The 21,786-nt window shown below is 37.8% G+C and overlaps 1 protein-coding gene across 8 annotated transcripts in view; it reads right to left on the reverse strand.

Moving 5' to 3' along the window:
- The window catches only part of ADGRB3 (adhesion G protein-coupled receptor B3), a 577,118-nt gene extending 558,473 nt beyond the window's left edge, over positions 1–18,645 (reverse strand). For 3 of the 8 annotated variants that reach the window (XM_072142193.1, XM_072142191.1, XM_072142188.1), the window contains exons 1-2: positions 17,852–18,644; positions 14,601–15,372 (exon numbers count right to left, since the gene is read on the reverse strand). In XM_072142193.1, the coding sequence (XP_071998294.1) occupies positions 14,601–15,357 (757 nt within the window). In that variant the 5' untranslated portion in view covers positions 15,358–15,372; positions 17,852–18,644. Of the gene's footprint in view, positions 1–14,600; positions 15,373–16,704; positions 16,903–17,851 lie in introns of those variants that run through there. The other 5 variants (XM_072142190.1, XM_072142192.1, XM_072142194.1 and 2 more) reach the window with 5 other exon arrangements.
- Between the last annotated feature and the right edge of the window lie 3,141 nt (positions 18,646–21,786).

The following is a 21,786-nucleotide window of genomic DNA, read 5'->3' on the forward strand; positions in this document are numbered from 1 at the left end:
GCATATCTGTTTACGCATATGCATGGAGTTTTCATTTATTTGGTGTTTGAGGCGCCTTTGCATTCACATGGCTTTTGAATTTATGAGGCATTTGGGTTGTATTTGCTTTAATGTGACACTTGCATTATGTGTAGTTTTATATGGTGTTTGTGTCACATTTAAGTAGCATCTGCATTTATGTGGTTTTTGTGTTGCATTTACATTGCAATTACATTTACTTGGTGTTTGCATCCTGTTTGCATTTGCATCAGAATGGCGTCTGCATTTACGCATTGATTCTGTTGCGTTTACATTCCGTTTGCATGGCATTTGCATTAACATTGCATTCATATTTACATGGCGTTTATATTGCATGTGTGTTTACACTGTATTTGCGTTCACATTGCGTTCATATTTCCACTGCATTTGCATCCTGTTCGCATCACATTTTGTAACATTGTCTACTCAATGTTAACTGAATATTAGCAGAATGTTAGCACAATACATAGCATCTAGATGATCATGTTTAAACACTCTCTGCCACTGATTGGACAGTTTGAAAGAAAATAAGCATAAAACACGCCTACAACTCCAACTCCAGCTACTCCTCTCTGACAGAACACAGATTACTATAGTCAGATACTGGGACTGATATCTCAGCAACCATAGGAGCTGGAAAGAAAATTCAAAGTGTGCATGAATCTGTGTAGCAGCCCCAACAGAACGGTGTGAGGTAGTGAAAGGTCCTCTTTAAAGTTCTATAAAGAATACAGGTTATGGATGGCTTCATAAGTCATAGTTAATATTTTAAATTGAATTCACTATGCAATGGCTATGTGATGATTTGGTTTTCAAAACCATCACATGATAAATGATCACTATGTGACATGTGTAATGTACATAATTTGGGCATTTCTTTTTTTGCCATTTGTTGGCGTTTCATTATATAATTCTTGTATTGGAGTGTGACACCATTTATTTTCAGGTGTGATAAAGTAGCTTTTCTTTTAAGGAACACACTACATGGATGGCTGAAAAAAGATTTAATAACTCTACAGTATGTTCAAGAACATTTTAGCTAGAACTGTATCGTACCTCCAGGTAATATTTAGGCTGCCTTCAATCCAAAATATTCTCTTAGGCTCAATTACTACCTGTGTTCGGCAGGTTCTGTTCCCTCATCCATTATAAAATAGAGGAAAAAATAGTGCAGCAGCCAGTGTCTTTGATTCTACTATTATAACTTAATTATAACGGAACACAACCTTTCATACATTGAAGTCAATGAGGAAGGAAAGGTGAAAAGATGCTTTCTGTGTACTTCCCATTCTTAGTTTCCCTTCTACTTTCCTAAAATGGAGTGTGTAATGGAAACCCCCGACGAAGTTGTGAGCTGAAACTGAGCTAGCAATTTCAAACTAGAACACCTTAAGATACTAATATCATGCAATATCAATATCAATATTACAATTATCAGATCTTGGCCATGGGCTATAAATGAATACAAGTACTTTGGACCCTAGTATAGGCTAAAAGGTATAGTTGCTGCCAACAGTCATCAACCGGATTCTTGTTGGTACTTGTTTAGTGTAAGTTATTACGGAAAAAGCTCTTCTCCACTGTCATAACCAGGGATCCGGATATCTGATATCTCATTATGTGACAAAATCTTTCAAACACAATATACAGTAGATAAATGTATCTTGTGATACATCAGTTGCTTTTATTTTTTTTGTTAGGAGTACAAATGTCCTCTATTACCTCTGCACTCATGTTGAATTCCAACTCCTAATTGCACATTGTCTAATTTAGGCATTTCATTTATGTCTGACAGTATGTGTGAGCTTTTATGAATGAGTAAGTGTCTGAAAAGCATCACAATACATGCTGCAGAAAGCATGTCGAAAGACCATCAATACATATCAATCAGATTACATCTCTATTACCCTCCTATTACTTTGTAAACAAGAAGGATCATAGCTTCAAAACCATGAGAGTTTTAGGACCATTAGTATCGAGATTAATTATATTATTAAAAGGCAATTTATGGTCCCAAGTGCTTTACATGGGATGTCTGTTTCATATACTATAGATTTTTTTAGGATAGTGAATGGAAGAATCTAAAGCAGAATTGATTGTAATATAACATGTATAAAAGCAATCTTTGTTGCTACAGCCATACAGACATCCTTGATAAATTGGCTTCTAACACAAATATATATATATATATATATATATATATGGAATCCCATTTTACATGTAACACCCAAAAACATCTCTTTATAACGCCCCAATACTATATTTAAGCAAAGATTGTCTTTCGAGTGATGAACTATGTTTATTCATCTTGACGTTCTTGTAATTACCAAATTCCCATTTTTATTTTCTTTGTTTGTGTTGACAAAGAAAACGATAAACAATATCACTGCTTCAACACTGTGACTGAATAATCAAGTGTTACTTTACCTTAGTAATCATTTACATATTGCAGATACATGTAAATTAGCTGATGGCAATTACTCGAATTACACCATGATAAGTTCCTGCATTTATTCTAGGGATGTACTGTAAACTAGACATATAATAAATCCTAAACACAATATTAACATTGCATTTTAATACATATATTAGAAGATGACTTGAAAATCAGTTTGGTATATAAATACATATTTACTTGTTTTCCATGAACATCTACTGGAATATAATGATATTTAAAATGCACATCACGTATTCTAATTTCCTATCATTTTCTCTTTCCATTGAATTGATTTTTAATATAAGAAGTAGAGATGAGCGAACATGCTCGTCCGAGCTTGATGCTCGTTCGAGTATTAAGGTACTCGAGACGGCTCGTTGCTCGGACGAGTATTTCCCCTGCTCGAGATCGAGCATTTAATTAAAAAAACACAGTGAAGAACAATGAAGAATAGAATAAAAACAGTGAACACAGTGAACACAGGATCATTTAAGTGAAAAACACAGTGAAGAACACAGTGAAGAATAGATTACAGATGTTCGGCACATCTGCTTACTTGTCGGAAGATACGCGCGGAACGGTGCGAACAAAATAGTATGTGAAGAACAATATATATGTGTGAAGAACACATTGAAGAACACGGTGAGCAGGACAGAGACAACGGGGAGCAGCACAGAGACACCGGGGAGCAGCACGGAGACATCGGGCAGCGGCAGCACAGAGACATGGGGCAGCGGCAGCACGGAGACATGGGGCACGGAGACATGGGGCACGGAGACATGGGCACGGAGAGCAGCGGGGCACGGAGACATGGGGCACGGAGACATGGGCACGGAGAGCAGCGGGGCACGGAGAGCAGCGGGGCACGGAGAGCAGCGGGGCACGGAGAGCAGCGGGGCACGGAGAGCAGCGGGGCACGGAGACATGGGGCACGGAGACATGGGGCACGGAGAGCAGCGGGGCACGGAGACATGGGGCACGGAGACATGGGGCACGGAGACATGGGCACGGAGAGCAGCGGGGCACGGAGAGCAGCGGGGCACGGAGAGCAGCGGGGCACGGGACAGCGTATCTCCCGACAAGTAAGCAGATGTGCAGAACATCTGTAATCTATTCTTCACTGTGTTTTTCACTTAAATGATCTTGTGTTCACTGTTTTTATTCTATTCCTCACTGTTCTTCACATCTGTTAACTTGTCGGGAGATAATATACGCGCGGAACAGTGAAGAATAGATTGCAGATGTTTGCATACATCTGCTAACTTATCAGAAGACATTCTTTTTCAATTAATTAACACATTTTATTCCCGAACCATGGTCCCTTTGAAAAATGCTCGAGTCTCCCATTGACTTCAATGGGGCTCGTTATTCGAGACGAGCACTCGAGCATCTGGAAAAGTTCGTCTCGAATAACGAGCACTCGAGCATTTTAGTGCTCGCTCATCTCTAATAAGAAGGCATTCATTTAGCATATCTTCTGTAATTAGGTTACATCATTAAGGAGTAAATTACCAATTTCTTAAAGTTAAATGTACTGTAAATGTGACATTTATTCTATTAGCTCATGCACTTTAAAAGAATAAGGGAGATGCATAACACCTTAGATGTTTTGAGAAAATGTTACTATGAAAGAGATGTCTAAGAAGATTACTGTGCGCCTGGAGATGTGATTAATTAGCAAAGTGTGAGAAACAGTTTTTAGTATTTTATTTATTCCTTATGTTTAAAGAAAATCACTTAGTGTGAAATCTGTGAAATCATCTTGCTGTATCCAGGCATGTGTGCAAGGAAATATTGCCTTGGTGAGGAATGTAGTAATAACAATAATGATGCTTCAAGTACTTGTATGATAACAACACATGTTGACCTCTTTAGATTATGTTAGATGGTTCTAACAAAAGGCTGAAGAAATAGATTCTAAATTGTAAGGCTCAGCAGTAATAACATACAGAGTTTAAGACTAAGGGCAGAAGGTCAAAGAAGTAGGACACAATACATGGCCAAATAAGTCATGCCTGATGCGAGTATAAGATGGTCATAATAAGCTCACATTGACCGAGGCAGTGACCTCTCCGTCACAGTATATTCTGACATATGAAGCTCTTTCAATAAATGTTGTGGTATGTCTGAAACTATATTATTTTATTACTTAGAGGTTCCAAAATGGTAGAAATAATCTCTTCAATCTGTTATCAGTATAGTAGAAATTACTTTTTAAATCTACCTTATAGGACTGTATTGTTCTCTACAACTAGGCATTTTCTTAAATTGGCATAAATTGTGCCATTTTAAGAGAAAAGAATTGTTCTACAGTAAAGCAACAAAACAAGTGAATAAGGAAGAGAAACATCTTTCAAGATGAGTCAAATCTATCATAAAGATTGAACAGCTATGATAATATTCGTACATATTTCCCTTGCCCAGTCTGGATTTAGGCCCGTTTTCAGATGGTATGTTTCACAACGTTTTAGTTTTGTTTCATAAGGTTTTATCATCATATTCTAATGATAAGGCATACATCTTAATACTACCCAGTGCTTGCACTGAGACAAAATGTTTGTGTTCATGAGACTCAAGCGAAAAATAAACAGCTGAGTCAAGAAATGATGCAAACTTTGATAAATATGACTATTTTTAAATATTTTTGAACAAATAACATTGAATACAATGGCACATTAATAATGCTGTGTTAAATATTTATTTATTCTCCTCCAGAATAAATGCAATCAAGGAGTTTAATATTTATACCAACATCAAAAAAACAGTAACAATAGCACAATGTAAGCATTCACAATTCTGGGAAACATTAATAACAACATTTGATTTTGGGTTCACCTCTTATTTCCTATCATCTCTCTTGCAGTGCAAATTCAATGTTGTAAAACTACCTATATTTGTAAATTGTGCCATTATTTTATCCAGTAGTTAATGGTTTTGTCCAATACAGTAATGTTTTATACTATTGGCCCAAGGTTGAATATTTATGATAATAAACTAATACTTACCACCTACCAACACAGATGGCATCTTTTCATATAGAGATGCTGAGTGGTAACATCACCATGTAGGCCTCAGATGTAGAAACAAGAGAAATTCAACAATGCTACATCATTGACAAGAATCTACATATCAATAGAGGCCCTGGTAGTTATGGGTTATACTTAGATCAGCTGAAGTCAAGGACCAAGGTAAACTTTATTATTTTTACACAACCAAATAGAATAAAAATATTCTATATTACACAACCCCTTTAATCTACTGTAACTTTGGTGTTAGGACACATTTGCCAGTCATTTTTTAATAAAAAAATGATATGGTTCATGTATTAGATAAACAAAAAGTGGTTTCTCAATATAAGCATATGGTGTACAGATTTTTACTTTCTTTAATAGACTTTAATTTTTTAATCTATTTATTTAAACCTGCATTGCTAATCCATACACTTCAAGCTCAGGTCATGTTCAGGGTTGGTGAAAGAAAAAGAGTTTTTTTCTTTCCTTTCAAATGGTAAGAAATAAACATCCTTTCTCACTAAAAGCTTTCTAAGTACTTCTTGTGTGCTCGCTTGCAACACTGAAAGAGAGACTTGTTTGAGCTCTTGTAAATGTTTCTGTAGTCTAGAATATTAATTGTACCACTATACAAATTGCATAATCTATAACAACCAAAAACTATTTACAGCTCTGTAATAGTCAGTAGCTATGACACTAGTTGTCACATAACATTACAAAATGATGGCCATCCTATGCAATAAACTTATTATCATTTTGCTGCATTTATTGCTTTAGATTTCACAGGAGCACTGCCTGAAAAATAATTCTCAATTCACCATGCTATTGGACCTCTTAATTGAGAAATAGGGAGGGATGAGACACAATTCTGTAGCATGGCTAACCATCTCCATAATTGATAGATTAGCAGGGTCCCAAATCCCTGCATCCCCCTTCCACGACAGCAAGCTTGTAGCCTTCAGTGCTATATAAGCTTTACATTCTACTAGGCACATTGGCTGTTCTAGGTAATACAGCTCATCCACATTTACTTATATTGGATTGAGCTGCAAAAAGGCCATGTAAAGAATAGACATGGTGTGACTGAGACAGAACATCATTTTTGTTCCCATCAATCTAATATTAATAATGTATATTGATAAAAAGCTATTAAGTAGAGTAAAATAAAATAAATAAAAATATCTCCCTTTAATAATAAGGTCCCAAGACATGACAGACCATGGGTAAAAAGCAATATCGATGGAGGAGGCCACAGCACCCAAGGAGTAAAGATCCAAAATGAAGGCTTTATTAACATAACAGGCAAAAAAAAAAAAAAAATGTGACGTTTCGATTACCAATGAAGCATTGATGCTTGAGAACGATTCGTTGTGAATAGAAACGTCGCGGTTACAGTCCTTCCTTTAAAAGAAAGACATTACCATGTAATATCTTATTTTCTAATTAATATTATTGCTTCTACTTTACTTTCCTCAACTACATAACTCTACAGTAAAACGTTGTTAGACATCTAATTTTTTTGTAAACAATCTTCTTGAATAATCCATATTTTCACATGCATTTTTTAAATATAATTTCACATAAAATTAGAGGTGCCTAATTCAACTGGATTGATGACATTGGTTAGTTCTCAAGAACTTCATTAAATGTTAATTGTTACAATTTAATTTAAATACAAGTTGTTCAAAACTACCAGTCGAAGACTTTATAAAGTCATTTGGAAATGCTTACTTTTTAGACATTCTCTATTCAGACATCTTTTTAATGTACTTTGCCACTGGCAATGCAGACAAATCAACATGAAACGATGGCCAGTAGGCATTCTTTAAAGTTAGCTGAAAGCTCTGGGGTGATAAATTATTGAAGGGCTGTATTTCTATTTTTAATATTATAAACAATATTTGTTTTCTACTCTTTAAACTTATTAGTTTGGCACATTTACATTGTAAGTACTGGTGGTCCCTGATTTATGGACAACTGACGTATAGATGACCCCTAGTTACAGATGGACCTCTTTTCCCGTTATCACCTCTGATGAAGCTCTCTGGATGCCTTACTTTAGCCCCAGCCTGCAATGATAAGCTGTAAAGTGTCTGTAATTAATTGATAAATACCATTATATAAGGATATTATTGATAATCCTTGTTTCCAAAATGTGAAAATCCAATTGTCACAGAGATAAAAAAAAATGTTTTTTTCTGGAGCAACAATTATAAAATATACCTTGTCCAACTTTTATACAAATTCAACCTCAAGCGTAACTGTACAACTATAGGGATTTTACCAAATTATTATCTGTGATTCCCCCTTTGGAAATAAACAGAACAATGTCTACTTTGTGCTGCTCAACCTTTTTTTCCAAAGTTCTGGCATTTACTGTTCTGGCATTTACTGTTCAAAGGTGAAGTGGGCGGAGACTAATGTCTGTCAGTCTATGCCCTCAAGCTGAGGCCAGTTAGCTTGGCCACAGATACCAGGATGCCTTGTGCTCTCTCTCAAAGTAATTTAGCATTAAATCTCTTTAGTTTCACCACAAGTAAATCCACTGAACACTGCACAGTGCACATACAGGATACATATGGTGACTAGCCTGACAGCTTCCATCACACGGAGGAGCAGAGAACTTGTAATAAGTGATAGAAATCATTAGTACACAAACTCATGAGGTTGAGGTGCAGAGAAAGACAGAGAAAGTTCTATAGAATCACAGACTGGGATGGAGGGACTGATGGATTAGGGGAGATCATGTACCTCACTATTCTGTGCAACAGACATCTGTAACCACAGTTCTGTACACAGCCAGCACTGCTACATACACAGAGAGAGTTCTGTCACATGAGCTCTTCCTCTGTGTGCAGGGAGCAGCCGCCACTTCCCTCCAATGAAACCAACTGAGAAACAAAGTACAAAGTACAGACTCACAAGTCTTATCAGCACAGGGAGAGGAAGCAGCTTTTGCAGGACTGAGATAACCTGAAGGGAACAACAAATAAACTACTGGATATAGGTGACACAGATAATAGGCAAAGTTGTTTTACATCCCAAGTGCTATTGATTTGTGGAAACAACCTTTACAGTTACTCTTTTATAACTAACTAACAAGAACATATCTTGCATGCAACCCAAGGACTGCCTTTGTCAGCTTGCAGTTCAGAAAGGGACAGTTTCAGAACGTTGCCCATTATCTGAAATATGTATCTAATTTCATTGTAACAGGTTAATAATGACCTTGTATAAGTATACTGCAAGACTTCCATGTTTCTAAAGCCCAAAACATTTCATATATATGGCATGGCTACTAGACACCTTCCCAAGTGATCAAGATACCAAACATTGATCCCTCTTCTGAGAACAGCTCTGTGGACTCTTGTAAGAAGACACAAGTTGAATGAATTACTTTTGTCTTCTCAAATACACATTGCTCAATGAGCACTGTGCAGGGAATAGGGGTGGCAGCTGGTCCTATGTCTTTCTTCATCTTAGTCGTCAAGAGATTAATCACATGATCGTCAAGATGCCAGCAATAAGAGGCTGCTGCTGCAACTATCTAGAACAAACACAACTTAGACAATTGTTCTCTTAACATTGTGGTTTTCACCTCTAACTGGGGCTGCACAGGCAACTCATGAAACTTTGTTATTGCTTGATTTTTTAACTAAGTGACATGTCTTGTAAGAAGTTGGTTTTTGGGTTTGGTGACTTATTATTAGTCAATCTGAAAATCGAATTTTTTTTCTCTGAAGGATATGGATATTGAGGATAGTGCGCAGACAGGCTTATCCAAAATGTCTTTATTTCCCCCACCACTATACCACATGCTACTTTAAGGGAGCCAGGTTATGTAAAATAAAGTTTTATAAAGTAGTGGCAAATCTCAGAATGCTGATAAATGGCATTTTTAGTCACCTGCTAAAAATGTCATTTTTGGTGACAGGTTTTCTTTTAACCCTATCTCAGGGCACACAGCCATTTTGTGTTAATCTTGCGATTACTTTTTTAAGCCTCAGACAAGAGTTTTTGACATCAGTGTAAAATCCTTTTTTGCGTTTGGCATACTAAACTATTGATTTCTATGAGTCTGTTCACATATACATTTATTTTCACAGATGTGCAGACTGGAAGAAGAAAAATTGCAGCATGCACTATTTTTTTCTTACATGCGAACCACAGACATCCATAAAAGTCAGTAGATGGCACATGGATGTCATCCATATGCGGCCCATTTTTTAGGCAACAAACTAGGCAGGGCAGAAACTCATCTTTTTTTTCGACCGTGAAAAAAAAACAGATGACATACGGATGTGGAAAAAGGCATTAGGATAGAGCATGGACTGCTTACGGATTACACACACAACTTATACACACCTGTCTGAATGAGCAATAACTGATAAATTAATCACTGTTAAATGCAATTTATAGTGACCATGCTGACGTATTGAATTCCATGCTTTTTTCTAGGGTAAAGTAGCCAAAACTAGAAAATTAAAAAAAAAAAGCAATTGTATTTGTAGAGTTGCTACAGTACCATTTAGAGAGACCTACTGCCTTTTAGAAACTGATGACATTTGCTCGGCTTGACATAAAGAATGCATAGTCAGCACTATTTCTCCTGAACAGGTGTCCCTGCCTAGTGGTGGTACATGTGAGCTGCTCTTTGGGATTGTTGATGTGCGACAAGATGCTCACCACTATTGACACATTTAGCAGCAATTACAGCCAGGTGCAATAGATGTCTTTTGTGATCAATAGTTCAATTCTTAGTGTAACAGAGATGATGGAACATTCTTGGGTAACGGTTTAGACACCTAATGTTGGAAAAAGATTCTTTTCAGGGTAAATTAAGTACTTAACAATTCGGATCCAAGGTATTGACACCACAATGAAACTTCAGATTCATATGCTAAATACATTTCTGTCATTTTGATTATTAATAGGTTCCTATCCTGATACAGTTATTGACCTCTGCTTATAGCAAATCTTTGCCATGTAATGTGCTAACATGAAAGTTTTTAAATTTAGTTGGATTAGTGCTCCACCAACCCTCCATATAGATTCTGAGCCCTCATGGGCAGGGTCAGTGCTCCCTCACTGTGTGTCCCCACCCACTCTTCATATAGATTGTGATCCCTCATGGGCAGGATCAGTGCTCCCTTACCGTGTGTCTCCACCCACTCTTCATATAGATTGTGATCCCTCATGGGCAGGATCAGTGCTCCCTTACCGTGTGTCTCCACCCACTCTTCATATAGATTGTGATCCCTCATGGGCAGGATCAGTGGTCCCTCACTTTGTGTCCCCCCCCTCCATATAGATGTATATAAACCCCTTACTGATTGTACAGCACCATGAAATTAATGGTGCATTCTTGTTAGTTCCATATGTAAGAATGTCCAAACATCTAATAAATTTTGTTTACAAGATGGAAATCATCTCACATTTTTAATTCCTACTGTATATTAGTTTTTTTTCTCAAACTCTTGGTCTACATTAACGATGGCTGCAGATAATGTTTGTTTCTTTCATTCTATTATTCAGAAGCCTCATCATTCACAAACTATCACAACATTGTCATATCTTCTTCAACACAAACAAATCTTTTAACATGAAGAGTTAAGCACAGTAAACAAACTTCCGATAATCCTATCCTTTATATTATTTAGCTCACATGCAGGAGATTGGTTATTGGTTTCATGGTTAAATGTCATGTAAAGGGAATGGCACACGCTATGAATTTTAATAGGGAGACATATGCGGAAGCTTGTTTCTGATGAGAGCGCATATGTTGGACTATGGGAGCATTTCTCAACCTAATATCTACCAGTAATGTGATTTCTGGCATATGCCTTTTTCTGGATCAGCAACTGTGTATTCTGCAGCCTCTATTACACTCTCTAATGTAGTTTCCATGAATCAATTGCAAAGTCACTCTTCCAAAGCCATTAGAAATATCAATGTTAATGTATTCATTATAGATATTTGAAAATGCCTTTTGAGATGTACATTCACATAAACATGTCTCTGTGGAACACCCCGGTGATAGTGAAAAAGAGATGTCTTAACTAGTTAGCCTCATCTTGTAATTAGGCTTTCATAATAAAGACTTTACTTTGCCCTTAGAGGTTGCATCATGTGCACTTGTTAACCATGTCCAAGTATGACAGACTTGTAGGACAGTCATTTCCTTTTCAGCATTATCTATTGTTCATATACATTGTTAAAGATGTGTCAGATTTCTAAGCGAAAAATATATAATTGCAGCATTTTGCATAAGATCTTGGGAATAATTCTAAAACAATGGGGGGGATATTGTACAGTCAGTTGTGTTTTGCTATTGTCTGAATTGAATGAAAGCACTACGCTACATACTGAGTCATCAACCCTATGCAAATGAGCCCAATATTATCTGATTTACATGACTGGCATTGGCAAGAAGCCATTAATGAAATAGTCAGTGCACCTATAGTTAATCCCTTGATTTATACCCACATACAATTATGTACTAGTGTTATTTTACAATATTATATATGGGGACCTTATTCTTAAAATGATATTATCTGTATCTTTACTATATATTATCTACATAATCTGTATAAATATCAAAAATGCACATCTCAGGACTGTAAGCACCATGTAAAGTTCTATAAAATGTCAGATGGTTTTCAAACCTTTGGGAGGAATAAATTGTGCCTTTGCGTGAAGTGATGCATTCAGACTGATATGAGTTGCTGCAGCCCTGTGGAATGATCAGTCATGTATAGAAGAGGCAAAGCTGTGTCTAAGCCTCCCAACGGGGAGGTTAAAGAGCCAATTATTTATAATGAAACTGCTCGCAAATAACTGCAGCAATTAATGCAGAAAGCTGCTGCAATCCCAGGGAGCACTTTAACAACTGTGCAGGGGGTGCACAACCTAGAACCATGGCTTCCACATTGCTGATCATCGTCAGGTATATTGACACAAATTGTCTGCTCTCTTTCCTCTACTACAAGAAATCCACCAAACTATTGGCAGGTCAATAGATGGCCAGAATCCAATTGTTCACCTGTTGTTAGCTATGATAATATTGGCCTATATCACAATTCACTCCTGTTATCTAAAACCTCACTGACAGGCACCACAATGTTGTGTTTGGACCTTCTCTGTATTTCAGATACTTTATTTACATAGCTTACATAAATCATTTCCATAGCCTTTATTATTTATGTCTATTTCTATGTAAAATGTGAGTCAAACTATCTACTGATTTAAGATTGGAAACCACCAATTTTCTGTAAGATTGGATACAATCACTCTCACTCAATGTATCACTCTTTAGGACAGGGCATATTACTGAACACTTATTTCTGAAATTAACTTGTTGCCTTCTTTTTTTTACATAAATACAGCACAATGAACAGAAAATAACATGTAACGTGCATTTGAGGCATCCTTGTAGTCCACTGATTTCTATTGGGATTTCCACTATATAGCGCAAGATCAATCCTCATCTTTCCTATGTGCTTACATCAACTGACTGTCTATAATACATTCTGTCTTTCCTCAGTAATGAAAAGCATTCAATGTATTCCTTTAAAAGTGCAGTTGATTAGTCTCATAGGGTCAGATAGCTGCAGGTGATTACGTCTCCTCCTACAGCTTTAAGGGTTTCATTATCTTCTGGAAAAATCTGCCTATATCTTACTGTATATAACTTAATGAACAGTAAGAATGAAAGTATAGTACAATATATGCTCCTATATCTTTGCCTAATATGTAAACATTGACATTCCAATTACCAAAGCCTAGTCGTAGATGTAGTTTTTGAATGTTGTACCTGGTATATTTAGTATTAGATATTCAGATATAACATTCACATAGTTACAGGCCCTGTATGGGGCCTTAATTCCTGCTCATATCATTGTTACCCAGAACCAGTCTTTCACCATATTAGAAATCTTGATCACATTATGGTTTGCTGCTTTTTTGTTTGAATGTGTCAGTAAATACTTTGTGTTTCCATAATAGCATTGGTCACCTATTGTAAGTGTTGGCAGGGGGCAGGAAGTGACACATTCTGTAATAAAAAACACAAAGTAATGGCTCTGTGGGTATCATAAACTTTCAATGTGAACATATGGAAAATTAAAGAGCGAATGATGGCTGATGTCAAAGTTTAAAGCTTATAAGGTATTAAAAAGGGGCTGACTTATACCCCGAATTGTAGGCCTTGTAAACATACACCTGCTCGATAAAGATATATGTGCCAAATTTTTGTTTTATAGCATTATTTTTCAAAGGTTTCCAAAATACAGCAGAGATAATATATAACAGTGGGGCACACAGAAAATGGCCATGGTGCTCCTTCAATGTCATTGCCAGCCTTCTGCCACTGGAATTATCTTAGAATAGATTTCTTTCTTGAGGATATATAATAAATGCATCCTTTATATATTCTATAAATAGAAATTCATAGATGAATTAACAAATCAGCTGCATAGAATCTTGAAAAAAGCCTTCCCGTTATGTCAATACAGCAGCAGGTAACATGAATGACTGTAAAGTGATATGTCACAGATCAGTGTGGCAGCCAGGATGTTAAAGGTAGCAACATGGAGCAATCATTTCCAATGGACTGAAAAGATGTGAGGGCTTGCGGTGTGAAATCGCTGTACCTGGAACTCATTAATTACCTTATCTCTTTATGGATGGGAGCCATACTATTTTTGATTGCTTTGCTTTCTATGCAGACATTAGAGCCATGCATGATTGTACTACAGCACAAATCTCTGTAATAGGAAACTCATTTCAAATGTCCACATCCATTACAAATGATAAGATTTAAACTGCTTGACCTAGCTCCATGATATAGAACTATTAACCAGGTTCTGTGCAGAAGGCTAGTAATCTGATGTCAATATGCATTTTTCTACCCATGGTTAATAAGGGGTAAAAAGTTCACCCTATGCTTCCATGTCTCCGCTTACTATGTAGACCCCTAGTTTGGAATGGATTAGTATTATTGTACATGGAAAAAATTGAAAAAAAAATATGACGACCATTTTGTTTCTTGTGCCAATGTTTTTCATTGCTAAAAAAAATCTGTATTTTTGACCGTGTATGGAATTTAAAAGAAATTGATGAAATACAACACCTACCTTCTTTGGGTGGGCGTTTTGCTTCTTTTGACAGGTTGCAGACCTGTGTGGTTTGAAGTTCCTGTGTCAGACAGCCCTCAGTCTGCTCATTCAGGGGCAATATAACATTGTTTAGAGACACCAAAGACTGATCATCTATCCCCCATTCACCCAGATGCTGGGGACAGGTGCATTTTGTATACATTATTCCACAAAGCTCTGTTTTGCCATTTTCCAATTTTAAGCAGTTCTCCAACCAAGTGCAGAGGACATGGCACCCAAACTGACTGGGGCTCACCTTATTCAATACCAGAAACTCCAAAAAGGATTTTTGGTCTTCATCATCCCTTCTGTGTAATCCATTGTAATCAAGTGGGTATATCCGACGCAACTGAATAAAATTTTTATCATAGTGCAGAAAAACAAAGGCATTCTTCGTATCACAGAGCTGCATTATAGAATTGTTGTTTCTCAAAAGATCCTGTATTTTCTCATAGGAGAAGTGATCGAACTGGTAAGCCAAAAGAGAAAAGTTAGAGCAGCTGAAGTCCTTTTTGGAAAATTTCAGGTAGATGCTATATTTGGTTGGATCTGGGTTTTCCAACGTCCACGTACAGTTGGTAAAGTTTTTGGGAAACATCTCGCTTATCGAATACGATCCATAAATGACTCCTTTTACTAATGTGGAACACCAGAAGTCTTGGGCAGTATTAAATCCAAACATAACCAGTAGATAGGTGGAAAATATATAAATCAACAAATTACGAACAGCCTTCATCCTATGTCATTTGGCCTGTAGAAAACAAAATAAAATCAAAATGCAAGTAGAATTCTGCAAGCATTTGAAAATAGGGCTCCTGACAATATTCTAGACAGCTGTTTTCAAGACTCAAGCTAGCTTAAAAATAAACCTTTTCAAAAAGAAGGGCGAGTATATATATATTTTTTTTATTTTCCAAGTATGGGATTTGATTTAATCGTGTGCACACAGTGCCACCATGTGGACGTTCAGTCTATGCTTCCTGTAGAAATCTAAAATAATATTTCATAAAACATTACTTTGTTAACAATAAGGTTACATATCTGTGAATTATGAATACACAAGGTTCATGACAGCACCATAATTTAATGAATATCGCACTGACTTATGCATTGTACGCAAGATGAATTTATCACCAGAAAGGGTTCTCCCTCTATTTTTTATGTAATTATTGTTATAGATGTATTTCATAAGACAGCAAGTGATCTTGTCACACTCTATATGGAAGAATGTGTACTATAGGGAACTGTAAAGGCAGATTTACATGAGAAACACAGAAAGGTTAGCGTTCCATGTATTTTATTTATGTGCTGTTTTGTAGCTTTAGTGCAAAATGCTATAGAAAGAGGTATGTGCCCTGCTTAGGTGTTAATAAAAAACACTAATGGTAGTCAGCATGTAAACCCACTCCAGATCTCTTTCTACAGATGAACCCAAGAAATGCTGAATAAAATGACATAAGCTCTTGGGAAAAAGAGTTGTTGTGTGAATTAATTGCTCCGCATGGAGCAAATGCTAATGAGAACACTGTTTAACACCCAAAAGTAGTGCACTTAGGTGGAAATCAAGCAGTTAATTACTCCTGAGCATGTTGTGTGCCATAGCTTTATGGGATTTTGCAGATGTGCTCTACCAAGCCATGTTGCATTCATTTCCTCCATTAATACTGCATACAAAATGATTCACATTGCATTCTGGTCTTTTGACGTACATAATACACACATTGACCATCATAACTTTGTGTCAATACCCCCCCCCCCCCCCCCCCAACCTCCCCAAAAGAAAAACAAGCACATGCAAACACAGGCAAGTTAATCTGAATAATCCTACACTTGAGATGTAAGCCCACAGAAAGACTGCAAAGTTGAATGTGTTAGGTAGCAGTTAGCTACAGCATCACACAGGAAAGAGACATCTATGTATTGAGTTTGATCCTGTCTCTGTCTATGTCATCAGATGAAATAGATGATGTATACGGACCATGGTATATGTAGCAGAAAAAAGGGTTTACAATGATTCTTTGAACCATCGAAAATAAAAGAAGTAATGAGACTTTATCCAGAGGAAGAAGGAATATATCCTTACATTTAATGTCTAGGACCTCCAAATGCTGCCTAGTAGCAGTACAAAGAGCAGCAGATTTCCATAGGAACCGAGGGCAAGCCTTTTCCACCAGGATCATAAATTAAATCTGTATTTCACATTCGTTGTGATGGCATCATTAAATCAAGGATCTCGGGAAACATGTATGAAATGGCAGAAGACAACAGATCCCTTGTATTTTCCCTCTTGCAGGCAATGCAGTTCTGCGCAGTGTCATTCAGGATAGTGTAGGCGTTGAGTGCCAACGTGACAATATCTACATGGTGTAATCAGTCTCCAAATCTCTGAAATGTTCTATAACTGCAGAATAGTAAGCATCAGACCATTCCTAATTGTGTTTTTAGCTTGCTAGGTTGACTTTTTCATGTTATGCATGCCAAAGGGGATATTAGTTACAGACATGGCAATCGTAAAAGATTTAACAGCGTTTCCTTATGGAACCATTCCCTTGGGTTTTCAACTATCTAAAGATATTTAATTATTCTCAAAAGATCATAAGAGCCAAGTTAAGCTCTTCTCACCACCCTCCTCTTTTCTTTCAACATGAACATCACTGCCTGTCTCCCTGGAACACAGAGCATCTCCCATTTTGTCACTAATAGTTCATCTAGAGAAAACAAACAGGCATTTTAGTTTGGAGATCCCCCAAACAAAATTTTTTTAAGTGTCACTTTGTTACTGAAACATAGACGGCGCCATGCCTTTTCTGCCACAATTGTAAGTGTAAAACTGTAGTAGATTTCCCTTAACTTCCCATTGACCTCATCATTCTAGATGGCTTTGCTGGTGTTGTTGAGTAGGTGATAGAAGGGGTTAAAATGACGATTGACGACAGGAGGAATCAATTTTTCATTGGGCTGATTTGCATCTGAGTGATTTGATGAAAAGGAACACATATTAAAGATCTCTAATTATGACATAAAGGCTGAACTATACCAACACCTATACAGCTCAGTACCTATAGCGTTGGGATTAAGCAGGTACTTGACCAACTTTTAAACTATGATTGGTAATAGGAAGCATATATTATATTTGGAGGCAGGTCTAGTATGTTTCTTTCCAAATTCTCAGTCCCCAGATTCAATCCATGAAAGACTAGAACTAGAAGAAAACCCAAAATGAACCTTACCTTCCAATCCAAATGTGTGGCTATCTTTGCAGGACACTATCACAGGCACACTTTCCAAAAGCTATGAAGGAAATCCTTCTTTTTGTAGGAATCCCTGACTCCCATCTTGGTCACGTTTAAATCAGAATATGAACCTCACCATAGAAAGAGCAGTGAAATCCCTGTGGTGTGTTATAGAAACGCCATACAAATAAGCCCTTTCCCAGATCTTGAAGAATTAAGGGAAGTGAACCAGCAATGGAGCTTTGATTGAAGGGCGAGTGAAAAGAAAGTCCAACATGACAATCCAGGGATCAGGCGGGCAGAGGAACACTGTAGCTATCGGATGGTAATGATCAGTAGGGAGAGGAGGCTGGTGCTGCTGATTTGGTTATTCTTTCGCCTTTTCCCTCCCACTGAGGTAGAAAAAATCCTTAGCTGATGCTGAAGAAATCTGTTTAAATGTTGAGATTACGGCGGACAAGAGGGAGAGGAGCGAGAGGCACAGGAGCTGTGTGCATGTGTGTCAGGCTCATTTAATGGTCTGATGTTGGCGGCTGGAGTAAGGGGCTTGTTTTAATCATTTGTCTTCTTTCTTCTCTTTCCTCCAAAGTATTGATGATCGGCTAGCTAGCTACTATAATAATCCTTGTGTGATGAGGGAGGGAGCTCCTTGAATGCTGTGAGGAGAAGCAATGCAGGGGGGGAGACGGAGAGAGGGAGAGAGAGGGAGACAGACACTGGAGCAGTGTGAGTGTGTCAGGTTCAGTATGGGACTGCAAATACATGTCACAGAGCTGCTCAAACCAGGCACGTCCCAAAAATGTTATTCTCTCAGTCTGGGAGCTTTTCTACCTTCATTTCCCTCCACTGCGCCGACTGTTAAGAGCAGCTTGGGGAGAAAGGGACATGGAGAGCACACAGATTGAGATCATAGCTCTTAACCATTTAATTCCCCAGAGCTGAAGAGTGCAGCACAAAGTGGATGGAAAGGGGATTCGATTCATTGAAATCCTTCGCTGCAATGATTTATTGAAGACTTAGACTTTGAATCACTACAGACAGAATTTGTATCGGTGACCAATACGTCTGAAGATTGCATCAGGGAGAAGCTGAAAGATTCTTAAAATAGTTAGCCAAATATGTGCATGTCATGCATAGAGATGAGGAGATCTTTCAAAATTCTCCTCGCCATTGTTCCTGCAAGATGCAAATTAGCATACCGTCTTTAACTATGCAAAAAAAGACTCAGAATGGAGTCAAAAACAAGAATCTCATCCTTTCCTAGGATAAATATTCATTCTGCAACAGGACCTGCAGCAACCCCAAGAGTTGCCATTGTGATCCCTGGCACAGATTAATTGATATAGGGCTATGATGTAAACACTTATCCGCCTTCACATCACTGTGTGTCTGCTTGGGAAACAATAGCAATTTTCTGAGTAAGGCTACAATTATCATCCTGCTTGTTCTTGCTTTGTTTAGGTTGAGAGCTGGGCTGAGAGATTGTACTATGAAATGAAGCACTGTGCAGAAAAGCTGGCTGGCCTTAACCCTCAGTACGCTGGGAACGCTTCTGTTCCTTAACAACGCATGGCATCCTCTGTGCAATCATGCATTTGATTTGATTGTTTTCTTTTAGCCTGCTTTGTATTCTCTATGGATATTTGGCTGGCTGGCTGGCTACCTCTTAAACTGTGAGTTAAAGCATGGCTCATAGGAAGAGATGGAATCCCTGTTGGAAACGTTCGTCTTTTCTATTTGTAAATTGCAATTGGTTCAATGCATCTAATGGGAAAGAGTTGCAACCGAGTGCTGTTCTATGCATTAATTTAATAGATACAGCTGAATAAAGTGTTTGAGTGCTCTGCTTTTGCCTCTTCTTATTCTGTGCTCTATAGTGACCTGGGCACCTCCCTGGACGATATTGCCTGGCTGCAGGGTAATGGATGGATTCGATCAAATCCGGGGTCACAACCTGGTTAATAATAAAAATAATTCCTTTCATAGCATACTCAGTATTCATTCTACAGGCTGCAACTTGATGCAGTGGGAAAAGGGTCAGGTTCCAGTTTGCTTGAAACTGGCTGAGACCGAGACCATTGAATCAAATTCAATGTCCACTTGTCAAGTCTAACATTATTTATGGTCTCCAAACTCTAAATCTTTATCATCAATTATAAAGCAGTAGCAATGTTTAATTACTCTGACCGTAATTGCCTGGGGCCTTCACCTCTGCGGGACATTGGTTCCATAGGGAATATTGAATTCAACAACTATGTATTCTGTACTTTAAAACAAATAATACACTGCTTAAATGTGTAAATAATTCGCAAATAATTCTGTGATAAATTTATATACTCAACAGCTCTTATATGTCCGTGTCCACTAGAAGGTTAAAGCAAGTAATATAGGGTAAGTATTTACACTTTATATTTTAGAGTACCTAACAGATTGGAAAGTACCTGTGTGATATAAGCATTTCATTTCTGGCTGCTGCTGCTGCTAGCAGAGGAGCACAATTTATCCACTATTGCAGAACTTCCAGCCTTTGGTGCTATATCTATTTGAAGGGCTATATGCCTGAATGATTATATACAGAAGGGCAATGCCAATCTTTAAAATAAGTCCATATCCTACAAATACTGCGCTGTATAGAACTTACACAGCAGGAAAGAATATAGTTCCTAGGAGCGTACTCAACAAAACAATGATTCATTTTATATAATATTCACTTCTCCTCATCCCAATGTTATAACAGTGTCTGATCCACAAAGAAGAAAAATGAGGTAAGTGTGTCTTTTTATAGCATAGGAATATTTCAATATTCACGGGTACTCTCGAGTCAGTACCTTAGCTATAGGCATTCTCAATGGCCATCTAAACCTGGGTAACCTACATGGCACCTCAGCACAGTAACTGGGATGCCCTCTGGTCAGTATAGCAGGAAACTTGGAAAATCTTCTCACATGACTAGAGGCCTCAAATCCCTGATGTGTATATGCTAACTGCTTCATTTCATGATCTCCAGCACCCCAAAGCATGTGATAAAATTGCTGTTGTTGCTCTACTGGACTTGACGTTGCTGGTAAGGATTTCAGGGGGATTTCCAATCACTAGCAAAACTATTATATTTGGGGGGGGGGGGGGTGGGACCCACCATAATAATTTGTCACAGGAAGATAAAGGCACTGGTATATTTTGATGGCACAGAGATAAATATCAGCTTATGAAGGCAAAGAGTGGACTTTGTGGGAGCAGAAATAAGCAGTATTAACCTACAGAGAGGACACAGTGCTCCAACCGACACAGTGCTACTACATTATGGTACTAAGAGCGGACACTATGGGTGCATAAAAATGTGTGGCTGGCACAGTGAAGATGTGTGGCCAGCATTTTACCTGTGCCCCTGTCTGGGCATCCCTAACAAACTCTTACTTTTATCTGTGTCCTCCAAATGCAGATAGAGGTAATATATTGACCACACCTCCTGCTTCAAATAGCTGACTCCAGTGCCCGGAGAAGGAGGCATGGTATAATGATGCCACATCCATCCACAAAGAAGAAGAGGATGCGAGAGAGGAAGAAGAGGGGGCTGTGAGGACATAATTGGGGTGGGCTGCGCGGACATAATGAGGTACTGGGGGCGCTTTGCAGATAAAACTGGGGGGGCTGTGAGGACATAACTGGGGAACTGTGTAGGCTGTGAGGACATAACTGGGGGACTTGGGTGGCTGCAAGGACATAAATGGGGGATCATCATACATTTCCTTCATTTTTGTGTTCTGACATATGTTCTGAATGTAAGTACCACCTCAAGCCAGATGGGTACATTAGGAGGCACCAATAAACTGTCATACAAGTCTTGATAAATTGCCCCCATTTTCATGTTGTTTCAATGAAACCAATTCATCCTGTAGTAATCTAAATTAACAGATTATCATATTCCACTTATA

This window comes from Engystomops pustulosus, chromosome 3 (genome assembly GCF_040894005.1).
Source record: "Engystomops pustulosus chromosome 3, aEngPut4.maternal, whole genome shotgun sequence".
Lineage (NCBI taxonomy): Eukaryota > Metazoa > Chordata > Amphibia > Anura > Leptodactylidae > Engystomops > Engystomops pustulosus.